This window comes from Delphinus delphis, chromosome 14 (genome assembly GCF_949987515.2).
Source record: "Delphinus delphis chromosome 14, mDelDel1.2, whole genome shotgun sequence".
Classification (NCBI taxonomy): Eukaryota; Metazoa; Chordata; class Mammalia; order Artiodactyla; family Delphinidae; genus Delphinus; species Delphinus delphis.
In genome coordinates, this window is record NC_082696.1 from 49,452,136 (window position 1) to 49,465,995 (window position 13,860).

Sequence of the window (13,860 nt, forward strand, 5' to 3'; positions counted from 1 at the left end):
TAAGAATAGTCAGCAATTGCAGTTTAAGAAAATCTTGACAGTTAATATTCATATCTCTCAATTATTCCCAGAATTTGATAAAGTTATTGAATGAAAACTTTTACTGAATTTCTCTTCTATTACTTCCTTCTGTGTTTTTGAGTTTGGAGGCAAATCTTATTTCATGCTGGAAATGGTTCTTCCTGAAAATGGTGGCCCAATAATCACCATATAATTTTTTTACTTATTAATCTTACACTAAAAAAATCACTTTCCACAAAATCTTGGTCAACCCATATAAGGTTTGAAATTAAAATTCGTTTAAAGACTACTAAAAATAAGCATAAATTAACTTATTTTCATCATCAATATTTAAGGCCACACATGTTCCAAGTAATGTGCTAGGGGGCCCTGGGGGTAAAGCGATGATGAGATAAAGCCCCTGCCTTCACAAACATGAAACAGCCTGTAAACAATTACATAAAGTGTTTTAAAGACTATAATAGAGGTCTGCAGAAGATGCTGTGAGGGGAAGGGTCTGTCTGTGAAAGGTTTCTCCAAGGAGTCATTTTTTTGTTTGTTTGTTTGTTTGCAAGGAGTCATTTTTAATATCACATTGATAGTTTGAATAAAATATTACTGCCAAAACAATACAAGAATGTTTGCTGACTTTTATTCCTAAAAAAAGGTATGTGCTTCCTTTTGTATTATTAATTTCAAGTTCTTCCTTTTACATTATCTATTTTCTTAGCACACTTGTTTTTAGCTATATTAATGATAAACTGAAGGTAAATGCTCAAATAGGTCTAAGACTTTCCAGCTTCTTTTTTTTAACAGCCCACTTGAGTGAAAGTAATATGAAACAAATAGAATATTTACAATTTGGAATATATTGCTAAATATGATTGAGAACCCTTGTTACCAAGCATTGTTTGTGCTTTACGGATTAGTATCAATCAAGAAAATAGAAATATTTTAGTGACCTATTGCATATTGTCTTTTCTAGATGAAAACTTCTCAATCCCTCATAATAAAAGGGGAGTTCTTGGAATGGTCAACAAAGGCCATCACAGCAATGGGTCACAATTCTACATCACACTACAAGCAACTCCCTATCTAGATAGAAAATATGTGGCTTTTGGGTATGTGCATTGTAAGTTCGTCTATATAATATTCATATATGTAAAAATGTGGTTCAAAAAGATGTGGGTAAGTATTGTACATAGTCTACGGGTAACTAAAAATAGAATTTAAAAGCCAAAGTAATACAAATACTGTAGACAAACATGTTCAGAAATAAGTATTTCATAAGAAGCTTGCTATCTATAATAAGCATGGAAACCATTTAGGCACAGCCATTATAATGTCCTGTGCATCCATCCATCCATCCATCATCCATCCTTCTATGGCTCTTCAGCCTCAAGGATATTGTCAATTCTTTTAACTACGAATAACACCACAGTTCTTAATAATGTAGATATATTTAGATGCAAAAGTGAGGTGAAGCCATTTATGTAATTGTCCGTGAACACTGTGAAGAGAGAGATAAAATTATCCAAGCTACAAGTAACTTTATTTTTACTGAGCGATTTAAAATATGGAAATATCTCAGGTAATAATTACTAGAATATTATTAGCAAGATGCTTATAGGCATGTGGACCTAATATGGATGGTGACTATACTTTTCATCACTCCCGTGTTTCATATCTGTTTGATTACTGAAATGAATATAAATTGAAGCTTACTTTGTCTTTCCTGAATTGATGTATAAGGTGTCAGAACTTTTCTGAATATTAGATTATTCTAGCTACTCCACAGGGATAATTACTGACTCTTCATCCTCAGAAAAAATTCCAGGCCAATGTTAATTTTAAGCACAATTTAAACAAAAATTTAAGCACAATTATTCCTTCAGTGTAATGCAGGTGATATTTCCAGGTTGAAAAAAGCAGAAAGTATATTTTCATCCAAAGGAGATTTCTTTAAAGAGATGATTTTAACAGCTACATAAGCTAAAATAATGCATTTTCCCTGGTCTTAATAAACTATATTCTGATTTTGAAAATGCATTCTTCAATTATTTTTTAAATCCAAATAATTCTTACAATTTCTTAGGTCTTTTAAATATCTTCCCGTCATCTTGCTGGTAGTAACTTGCCCTCAACCATATGCTTAGGTGATCCTTTATATCCTTCCAAAAGGTACCTTTCTCAAATGCAAACATGACTACTTTAAAAAATTTAGTGACTCCTTCACCACCTCCACCCCCAGATGCATACAGCCTAGAGTTCAGAGCGGCATTCCAGGTCCTCCACCCTCTGGCCCCACATCTTTTTTCAGCCTTCACTGCTGCTGGCCTTCTGACCCATTCATTCAACCAGCATTCTATTAGGCACCTAACAAGTGCTAGTCCCGGTGCTCAGTCCTGGGGCAAGAGTGATGTGGCACAACTTCCGCCCTTCGGGGAGCCTATATAGTGTGTTGGAAAACCCAACAACTGTGACAGTGAGACATGAACATGCAAGCCCTGTAAAGAGTGCACTGGGAATACAGGAGAGAGGGCAAGGCAATAAGTACCCTCCAACTCCTTAGTAAAAGCCAATGCAGATCCTACAGGATGGTAGTGGAGAGGAGGAGTGCTTGGTCTCCTTTTGGCGATTGCCTTTTTCCATGTGATTCATCTTTAGGGGAATCTCTCGCACTAATTCGTTATCACCAACACACTGGCCTCAGGGAGGCACTGCACTGCTTTTATTGCTCTAGCCTAAGTATAATCTCAATTTTTTCCCCTTAAGCCTCCAAGTAACAGCTGAGTCTGGGCTGAAATATTTAAACAAGACCTGACAGAACGCTAGGGGAGAAGCAGAAAAGTAATACCATGATAGGCAACTAGATAATCTGACAAAATATAACTAACTCCTTCAAAATATAACTACCCTCCTTCCCTGCTGTAGAACTGCCTCTAGTGGAAGATGCGTTCTCTTCTCTATCATCACAGAGCACCCGCAGGTTTATCTGAGCTTCCAGAAGCCCAGACATGGTTACCAAGGTCCAGAGAGATACAGAAATTTCCTTTCCTATTTGAGACAGACCCTCCTTCCAAGCCCTAGTTTCTGGTACATGAACTTGCCTTGTCTTCAGATGGATGACACTGGGAATGCCCTTTAGGGGAGATTGCATCAACCCACAGTCTTGTTAATGGCCCTGCCCTGTGGTTTCACAGGGAAAGAATATCAAAATACAAGCCTGTAAGATCTCCATTCACACATACATAGGTCAAAGGGGTATACGTTGGGGATAGTGCTGGGGAGGAATTAATTTCATTATAAGGGACCCCTAAAGTGGGGAGGAGTCACGGGAAGCTTCATGAGAAGGTGAAATGGGTACTGAAAGTCATGTAGAAGTTAGCCAGATAGAGAAGGCTGGAAAGCAAAGTGAGTAAAATAAATTTTAGAAAGAGTGAAGAACCTCTGTAGAGAGGCCCTAAGGAGTATCCTATCTACCAGTCATCTAGTTTGGCTAGAGCTTAGAGCCCAGGGGGAAATGGAGAGAGTAGAGGCTGGAGAAGATGAGACAGCCAAGTCCTGGCTCTCAAAGGGCTGTGGGTGCCATGCTGCTGAGCACAGGCCCCCACCTGAAGGGGCTGGGAAGCCATGGAGAATTTTAAGTTGGGAGCAACATGACCAGGTTCTTGTTCTGAAAAAAATCTCTTTTTAGCAGAAGTGAGGAATTAATTGGCAAAGGATGAAAATGAAGGTAGAAAGGCCAGTTAAGAAGCGATGGTAACCACCTAGAGGGGTGGGATAGGGAGGGTGGGAGGGAGACACAAGAGGGAGGAGATATGGGGATATATGTTTATGTATAGCTGATTCACTTTGTTATACAGCAGCAACTAACACACCATTGTAAAGCAATTATACTCCAATAAAGATGTTTAAAAAAAAAAAAAAGAAGCGATGGTAATAGTAGGCCATAAATGAAGTCCTAGTCTAAGGCACTGGCAGTACAGATGAGCAGGGGATAAATGGAAAAATTCAACAGATATTTGGAAATTAGATTCAAAAAGACTTTATGACTATTTAGATGTTGGTGGTGAGGTTATGGGAAAGGTATAGAGCAATGGTATCTAATAGAACTTTCCGCAGTGATGGAAATGTACTATGATCTGTGCTGCCCAATATAACAGCCGCGAGCCACATAAGCCACTTAGCACTTGAAATGTGGCCAGTGCAACTGAGGAACTACATTTAATTAATTTAATTTAATTTAAATAGCCACCTGTGGCTATTGGCTACCATATTGGGCAGTGAAGATCTGGAGGAACTCCTAGGATTTTGGAACTGAGTGGATGGCTGGTGCCATTCACTGCAGTAGAGAATACAAGAAGGAGGATATGGGAGAGAAGATCATGAATTCAAGATGGACAAGTTATGTTTCAAGTGAAGATACCTGTATGACAGGCAGATGGCAACTCCTGAATACCAGGAGTAGGTATTCAAGCTGGGCAAGGGCTAGAGATGTAGATCTGGAAGCTTTGAACATGGCAGCTGAGCTGCAGCCAGACCAGAGTACCATCCCTCCCAGAACAGCCTCTGGGCCTTTGCTTGTCTTGTTACGTTCTGCCTTCCTTCAGTCTGCCAAACTCCTGTTCAAGGCTTAGGTCAGAAATACCCCCCCTAACTACCAAAATCAAACTGCCTCTTTGTCCTCTTGGCACACTGTGAACAACTTGGAATAGGAACTGAGTCTCACTTACTTTGTGCCCTAACACCTGTCACAGTGGAAAGGTGCACACAGTAGGTGCTCATTCTGTATTTGTGAAACCAATATGGAGAATAGGCTTCACAGCCTCTTGGGGTTTTTTTTGTTTTGTTTTTTTTTTTTGCGGTACGCGGGCCTCTCACTGCTGTGGCCTCTCCCGTTGTGGAGCACAGGCTCCGGACGCTCAGGCTCAGCGGCCATGGCTCACGCGCCCAGCCGCTCCGCGCATGTGGGATCTTCCCAGACTGGGGCACGAACCCGTGTCCCCTGCATTGGCAGGCGGACTCTCAACCACTGCACCACCAGGGAAGCCCTTCACAGCCTCTTTGGACAGAGGTGAATCTGTCCATTTATTCCCTGCTCTTCATCCTCAGAATGTATATTGTGTCCTGCTCTGTGTCATGTTTTCTAATTGCGATGGCAAAAATAGAGCCCCCCAGAAAAGAAATGACTAGAGATGGTCAGTGTCAGCACTGACACTGTCCCCATAAAGGATCACGAAATGGAAATTGCACCTTCCCCTTAACCACTGCTTCAACCCAAACACTGGCAGAGGGCACAGTCCTATGTTTAGAGCTATCTCTCTGGCCTCTGCTGCCTTTTTTTAGTTGAGAGAACCATCAGAAGTCTAGTTCCACTCAGGGAGTTCTGGCTTGTGGCCAGCGAACATGTACAGAGACCCAAACTAGCATGGCTCTGGGCTGTCTTTTATTCATGTATTCAGTGGATGGCAATGAGGTGCCCACTCTGTGCTAGGTACTGAGCACTAAGCAAAAGCATTTAAATTGGGAGCAACATGACCAGGTTCTTGTTCTGAAAAAAATCTCTTTTTAGCAGAAGTGAGGAATTAATTGGCTGGAAGTCCTAGTCTAAGGCACTGGCAGTACAGATGAGCAGGGGATAAATGGAAAAATTCAACAGATATTTGGAAATTAGATTCAAAAAGACTTTATGACTATTTAGATGTTGGTGGTGAGGTTATGGGAAAGGTCTCTGCCCTCAGGGGAGAATCAGAAATTAATCCAAGAAGCATAGAAATAAATGTCAAATTTATCCCTGATCACTCCTATAAGGGAGAGGGGGAACTTGACATAAGCGGGGCGGGGAGGGGGGCGGTGTCTGGGAAACATCCCCCAAGGTAGTGATGGCTAAGATCTGAAGGAAGGCCATGAGGTGACCAGGCCAGGGGACAGAGGGAGGCAAGAGCAAAGGAGACAGCTGTGGCAGGAAGGGCACATGGGGCGGTGGCTGAAGTGCTGAGAGCCAGTCTGGCTGGAACCGACAGAGCAAGGGAGCATGCTGCAAGGCACCCTCAAGGGGAGTGGGGAGGCCGGCCATGGGAGAGGCCTTTGGTCTTTATCATAAGGATGATGGGAAATTATTGAAGTGTTTTAAGTGGGGGAGGTGAGACCACATTAGCATTTTGAAAAGATCGCTCTGATGGCAGTGAGGATAACAGACTGGAAGGGTCCCGGAGCAGGTGTGGAGGAGCATGGCAAAGTGGACATATCTAGAGCTATTTAAGATATTTATGACTGATGTTAATTTAATTTGTAGGAAACAGCCTTAGCTAAGCTAGATAGGACTCAATTTAGGAATGGAAGCTAAATGTGAAAATTTATGACTGACTGAATTTTCCATTTTTTCTCCTATATAGGCAATTGATTGAAGGAACAGATGTTCTTCATCAACTAGAATTGGTTCCAACAGAGAACGAAAGACCAATACAACAATGTGTAATTATTGACAGTGGAGAGTTTTATGCCTAACCTTCATATCAGTATTTTCTGACGATTTATTATTGTATAACTGATCAGCTGTTTCTACATTTAATTAAAGTGTTTGTTAAAATTTGACTTGAAAGCTGTGGCGGATGCTGTAGGTTAGCTCTCCCAACACCCAATCCCTCCCCATTTTCCTTTCTTGCCTAAAGCAAAATACACAATTTTCTAGCCTCCTTTGCAGCTAGGAGTAGCTATGGGATACTGTTCTGGCCAGTGAGACAGCAGCAGAATGCCAGTGGTCCTGCCCCTTCCCCTCTATCCAGTCTTGAATGCAGAGAGGCTGGAGCCATGAAGGAAAGGCCAAGAGAACAACAGAGGTGTCAGCCCCAATTCTTGAGCTGCGGGACCAATACCAGCAACTCCCTATGTCTAGATTTCTTGCTATCTGAGACAAATAGATCCCTGTTTGTTGGTCAATTATTGTTACTTGTAGTCAAAACCATTCTTAATTTAGCAGCAGTACCTAATGGCCTTTGAATCCTAAAACATTTGTACCTATAACAGAATTATGTTGGTGTCTGTAATTATATTTCTGCCATAAGAAAATGGGTAAATAACCAAATAGCAGAGAGGCAACAGAAAAAAATTCATTGTAATATTTCGTTGTTTATACATAACATTCAGAAAAGGATATACACTTTAGATGGTTTTATGAATAGAATGCTTGTCTCTGAGCCATACCAACCATATGAAAACCAAGGGCTTGGGTTATAGTCCCTGTGGTGGTGGACTCCTGAGATGTTACTGGGATCCAGCTTTATCAGCTGCCCCTTAAGCTGAGATTCTCAAACCCACGTCCCCTAGGGAAGCTTTTCGACAAAGACTACAGGACCCTGTCCTTGACCTGCAGAGTCTCTAGATGGGGGACAGGGATTCTGCGCATTTGCTTAGCTCTCTCCCCAGAGGTTCTTATTTAAGCCACCTGGGCACTGGGCACTTGGGAATCACTGCAAGACATAAGCAACATGTTTCAGCCCCCTTTTTGCAGTCAGTGAGGTGCTTGCCTCTGTTAGTGGTGACTGCGCTCAGCTGCCGCCACCACTGCTGTCGAACTGCTGCTCTGCCCAGACCCACTGCACTTCTCTTGCCCTTAAGTGAAGGTTTGTCTTCCAAGCACAATCTCTCTTTGAGCTGATCTTAAGGAGACAGCCCCCTAATTGACCTGGGGCTTGCCAAAGGGAGGCAAAGGATTTTTAAAAACTTTTAACTTTGAAATGATTATAGGTTCACAAGCAATTGCAAAAATAGAACAGAGCAGCCCTGTGTACAGATCACCGTTTCCCCAGGGGTCCTATCTTACACTACAGTATAACATCAAAACCAGGCAACTGACAATGGCAGAGTTGTCATTTTATCCTGTATATTGTAGATCTGTGTGAGTGGCACCACAATAAAGACACAGAACTTTTTCAGCACCACAAAAGCCTCCCTCTGGCTAGCCCTTTATAGTTAACCTACTCCCTTGCTCCCATCCGGCATCTATATATACCTCTATCTTCCTCCCTTCCTTCCTTTCTTTCTCTCTCCTTCCCTCTCTCTTTCTCTCTCTGCCCTCTCTCTCTCTCCCTCCTCCCTCCCTCCCTCTCTCTCTCTCTCTAATAACAGCTTCATTGCTATTGCCATATGGTTCTATCCTAAGCTCTGAGGTGGACGGTGAGGAAGCGTACTGCCTGTGTCACCTTCTCAAGTGACCCAGGGGCAGCAGAATGTTAAGAATGTGTGTTCTAGAGCCAGACAGCCTGAGTTTGAATCCTGGCTCTGCCCTTCCCTTGCTGCATGAACTCAGGTAAGAACTTCACTGTGCCTCTATTGCCTCATCTCAAAACAGCAGTACCTACCACACAGAGCTGCTGTGAGGGTTCAGGGGATCAGGAATTTGTAGACAGGATCTAGAATACGACCAAGTGCTCGATACACATGATTAATAAAATCCTGGTATATGACCTTCAGAGTGTTGTCTAGGAACTTGTATTTTTAAAAAACTCCTCAATGACTGATTAACAGCCAGATTTGGGAAACACTGAAGAGGAGGTATCTCCTCCTCTTCTACTCTTAGGAGTTTTGGCCAACCTGAGAATTCAAGCTGTTAGTATGAAGCCTCCAGATCCACTCCCTGGGCCTTTGGAGGGGTTCCTCCAGTCACACTGGTGACACCTCAAACAAAGGGGTGCTGGGCTTGCCGCAGAGGCTCTCAGCAACTCCTGAAGCATGCAATGAAAGAAACTGACACGTTGCAAAGGTCCTGGTTAAAACATTACAGGAATTAGTCACGTAATAACAAGCAGCAGAGCAATTCTTACTGGCAATGAACCTGTATATTAGGGCATTAAGCATCTTTCTGATATTGTGAAAGAACTGGGATATTTGCATGGGTGTAAGAAACTGATGCCAGCTCCCCTTATTTTTCAGTTTGGCTGCAATGTAAAGGTAGAACTCTGCTAACCACCTAAAGGATGGCAAGTTCATGGTCACTTTGTTTGCTCTCACTTCCCACTTTTAGGCTGTGTAGAAACTTTAGTCACAGATTGTATATGCAGTGGTTCTTACTGCCATCATTTAAAGGTACATGCACTGATACTTCTGTCTTAGAATATATTGTCTTAGAATGATTTATGTTTAACTATATTGTTTGGAGAAACTGATTGTTACAGAGGACTCAGAAGCTTATCCCAGTTAACTCCAAATATAAGACTTTGATTTAACCAAAATGAAAGATTCCGATTTGATTAAACAGAAGGAATTCTAAATTTGTCCAAGTCTACAAATATGAGAGTAAAGGCATTCTGATGCTTTGTACAAAATGTTAGCTATGTGACCTAGCCCTAAATGCTGATATGGCCAAGTCAAGTACATATGCTCTGTCTTACGCCAAGCCATGTGAATAAGCAGAGTGTGGTATCGTTTCATTTTGTTTATTTTGGGAGATTGGAGATAAATATTTTAAATTCTGTCTAAAGAATATGTTTTCCCCAACTCCAAACAATGCCAGCTATTTGTTAATGAACGAATAGGCTGGCAACCTCAGGATTCCATACTATTTACATTTTATACATATTTAAAATCAGGTGTGTTTGTTTTAGTCCCAGCTAGCTAGCAAAATGGTGCCCAAATCACTTAACCTTGCATTTTCTTCATTTGTAAAAAGAACAAATAGGAGTAAAGAAGTTGTTAGCGCCCTTCAGGCTCTAAAACTTCAGTGGTTCCCTGCGTAAATTTATAAAATCAATACTATTATCTACTTTTGGGCTTCAATTTCACTAGTAAAATCGGGGTACATCTATCTCATAGTGGTTTGAGGATTGAGATAATTTGTGAAGACACCACTAATGATCCTTGACACATAGCAGAAATTTGATAAAAATTATCTTCCCATCCGGAATGTCAACCCACAAAAAACAGAGAAACTGCCACTGATAGAAAGAACATCATTATCATTTCAAGAAACAGCAAGTCCCTGTTATGCTCAGTGTTAGCTATTCTCACTAACATACTAATTTCCAATTGACTGAATTAATTCAAAGGTATATCCTCAAAATTAAAATTAATCTCTATCAACCTAGTGATACTCTTTCCCTCATGGAAACTCATTTTTTAAACTACTATATTGCTTATACCATCCACTACCCTTCCCAAAATGGAATCGCAACTTAAACTTGCAAATCTAGTTGGTCCATATCTCCAATAAATTTTATACATCATACAAAATGTAACAAACTCAGTAGTAACACATAAAACACAAATTACAAAGTTTGACACTTGATAGGGGGCTTTGAAAACGTGGTGAATCATAGGTTCTTCTACTTCAGTGAGCATCAGAAATGCTTGAGCCTATTAAAACACAGATTCCTGGGCCTCACACCAGTTTCCCATTCAGTGGATCTGGAGTGGGTTGGAGAATTTGCATTTTTAACATGTACCAGGTGATGATGATCTGCTGGCCTGGAGACCACACGTTAAGAACCACTGGGATATATTAAAGTCATAGATACATGAGAGACTTGTGGCATACAGGTATGCAGAACAAATAAAAAAGTTATTAAACGCTAAAGTGTGACAACAGAAAAGAATGAGAAAAAATGATGAGACAAGAAACTGATTTCATCAAAGCAGCAGGGAGGTATGCAAACACTGATCAATCAGAAGGGATAGCAACTAGAGGCCTGGTGCAGGGTCCTAGAGCTCTTGGCTGGGCTGGAAGTGAGCCCTCCGCTTCTAGAGAGGCAACAGGGCAGTCTGGGGTTTCAGAAGAGTGACTGGGACCCTTGCTTGGGCTGCTCGGGCAGTGATCTTTACCATTCAGTACAGAATCAGTTGAACATTTTAATAAGCAGAATATCCATCAGGGTGTGTTCCGACTGAAAAGCAGCACTCCAAGACAGGATTGGGAGGAGCACAAAGGATGCCTGGGCACAGGGGGAAGTAGTGGGTAATGCTGGTATCAGAAAGCTGCCTGGGTGTAGTTTACTTTGAACTCGGGGGTTGTTCCTAAAGAATGAGTTATTAACAAGTCTTCATTCTGTTTCCTAAAGGACTAAGAGATATAATGGGAAAAGCTCTAGCCTGCCCAGGATTTAAAGCAGTATAGAAATAAAAATAAATGTGTCTCAAATGCCAGCCTAAAGGGAACCTAGGCTGGGCTCCAAGACTCCTGCATATCCAGTAGTTTTGTGTTGCTTGTACCATAACCTTACATACCTTTGTAAAACAAGCAAAAACCCAAATAAAGAAACAAAAACTTCACAACATGTCTTGCTTGATGTAATTTTGTAGAGGATTCACCACTAAGAATTGCAGCCACTTAGGAGAATAGTTCTCCACAGGTTATAGTGTAAAGCAGTCTTCTCAGACTTTAATAGGTGCACATATGGATCTCATTAAAATGCAGATTGTGATTCAGGAGGTCTGAGGTGAGGCCTGACCTGCATTTCTAACAAGTTTTCAAGTGGTATGAATGGTATTGGTTCATGAACCAGGCTTCGAGAAGCAAGGGTAAAGTAGTGGTTTGCAACCTAAGCTGCAGACAAGAAACACCTGGGGAGTTTTTACAACTCCTGAAGCCCAGACTTTATTCCAGATGAATTAAATCAGTACCCAGGCATCAGTATTTTTCAAAACGTCTGGGTGGTTCCTATTTTCAGCCAAGGTTGAGAACACCTGCTTTAAAGTGTAATGCTCCCCTGTGAAACCCTGGAACAATTATCAAGGAAATACCATAGTCCAAGTGGAGAGCATCTAGTATTTTATCACCAATCCTAATCACAGTGTGAACAGTAAGAATACGAATACACAGTTTTAGCTCACTGTTAATATTTGACTTATTACAATCCTTCTCTAGTTTTGTTGAAAGTTATTTAAATATTACACAAGGTTTAATACCTGTTAAAACTGTATTATACGCATGTAAATCAAGAAGTTAGAACACTCCCTTACATCATACACAAAAATAAAATGAAAATGGCTTAACTTAAATATGACATGACAACATAAAACTCCTAGAAGAGAACATAGGCGAACATTTTCTGACATAAATCGTAGCAACGTTTTCTTAGGTCAGTCTCCCAAGGCAAAATAAATAAAGACAAAAGTAAGCAAATTGGACCTAATCAAATGTAAAAGCTTTTGCACAGCAAAGGAAGCCATAAACAAAACGAAAAAACAACCTGCGGACTGGGAGAAAATATTTGCAAAGGATGCAACCGACAAGGGCTTAATTTCCAAAATATATAAACAGCTCATGGAACTTCGTAACAAAAAAAACAAACAACTGTATCAAAAAATGGGCAGAAGATCTAAACAAGACATTTATCCAAAAAAGACATACAGATGGCCAACAGGCACATGAAAAGATGCTCAATATGGCTAATTATTAGAGAAATGCAAGTCAAAACTACAATGAGGGACTTCCCTGGTGGTGCAGTAGTTAAGACTCTGTGCTCCAAATGCAGGGGGCCGGGGTTCAATCCCTGGTCAGGGAACTAGATCCCACATGCATGCCACAACTAAGAGTATGCATGCCACAACTAAGGAGCCCGCGAGCCACCACTAAGATGCGGCGCAACCAAATGAATAAATATTTAAAAAAAAAAGTTGACTCGTGCCTTCATTTGGTCTGGTGTCAGATGGTTATGTGCTAAATAAATACCGTGTGAGAAATATCCTGAGAAAAGAAATACCTTTCTTTGTTTGAAGGCTGATAATGAGACCTCTCTTACTTACTTGTCTGTACTCTCACGCTTCTGGCCATAGGTTGGATCAGTCAAAAACCGAGTTTCTTGTTTACATCCAAGCAAATCTCCAACTAGTGTAGTTGATGGAACAAATATTCATAGTCATGAGGGTACAGAAGCATCCCACTGATCCGATTTTAGGGTTAGGAAAGGCTTCAAGTTTAGGTAAAAAATGATAAAGCACTTATGCAGTCTTCTTTTTTGGCGTTTCCATAGAAAAGCAGATCTCAAAAGCAACTGATGTTATTTTATTAGACTAAATGCACGTAATTAAAATTAGATGATAATACAAATAGCTGAAAACAGCGTTAAATACAGCTTTTATAACCTAAGTTCTACCATTTGATATAAGCATGGCTGCACTTCTGAATATTTTTGTGAGTTGGGCATCAGATGGCGCTCACCCTTACTAAAAGCCTGAGCTGTGACAGAATATTAACAGGCATTTCGAAAACCGGCCCTGACGCCAAGCAATTGTGCTTTACGGTCAAGTCTCTTTTTAAGTTTCGGTTTCTTCACCTGTAAAGTGGGGGTGGGAACAGACCAGATGGATTTCCAACCCGTAGCGTCTTTCTTTGTTTGATTCTTCGACTACAGCGGTGGCACAGACTGGCTGCTGCTACCGCTGGCTGAAATCGCCAGATTTAGATAAGTCAGGGTGGGAAAGCGTAACAGAGGTAGACAGTGTGCGTTCCCGGCTGGAAGGCAGGAGACCGCTTTCGGTGTTTCAGCCGCTCACATTACGTGGGCGGCGGAGCAGAAACTCCTTAACCGCGTGGTGCCTCCATTTCCCTGGGGTGTCCCAGCACAAGGTTACAGAATTCCAGCAAAATCGACTTTCAAGGAAAAAAGCGCGGGTCCTACGAAGCATACTTATGCAAGCACGTTGGGAACGCGGGAGGACAGTACAAACTTAATTCTTCCTCAACTAAACGCCTGAAAACAACTTCCGCCCAGCGGGTCTCAGGTCTGGGAAGTGCTGCCCCGCAGGTCACGTGGGACCAAGCTGGTCGTTCGCGAGGACTCCGTCGCCACATCATGTAGGTTGTTCCATCTAAGCCGGGGGGAAGCCTTCTCTATTACAGGAACGAGAAAAGCCCAGCCGCGC

At 41.5% G+C, this 13,860-nt stretch overlaps 1 protein-coding gene and 1 long non-coding RNA gene across 4 annotated transcripts in view; one reads left to right on the top strand and one right to left on the bottom strand.

Annotated features, from left to right (window-relative positions):
* The window catches only part of PPIL6 (peptidylprolyl isomerase like 6), a 34,538-nt gene extending 27,941 nt beyond the window's left edge, over positions 1 to 6,597 (top strand). For 2 of the 3 annotated variants that reach the window (XM_060030119.1, XM_060030120.1), the window contains 2 exons: positions 986 to 1,121; positions 6,399 to 6,597. In XM_060030119.1, the coding sequence (XP_059886102.1) occupies positions 986 to 1,121; positions 6,399 to 6,510 (248 nt within the window). In that variant the 3' untranslated portion in view covers positions 6,511 to 6,597. The remainder of the gene's footprint in view (positions 1 to 985; positions 1,122 to 6,398) is intronic. The other variant, XM_060030122.1, reaches the window with a different exon arrangement.
* Positions 1 to 13,709, bottom strand: part of LOC132437005 (uncharacterized) — a 41,311-nt gene extending 27,602 nt beyond the window's left edge. The window contains exon 1 of the long non-coding RNA XR_009521944.1: positions 12,742 to 13,709. This is a non-coding gene — a long non-coding RNA (uncharacterized lncRNA). The remainder of the gene's footprint in view (positions 1 to 12,741) is intronic.
* Positions 13,710 to 13,860: the final 151 nt, after the last annotated feature.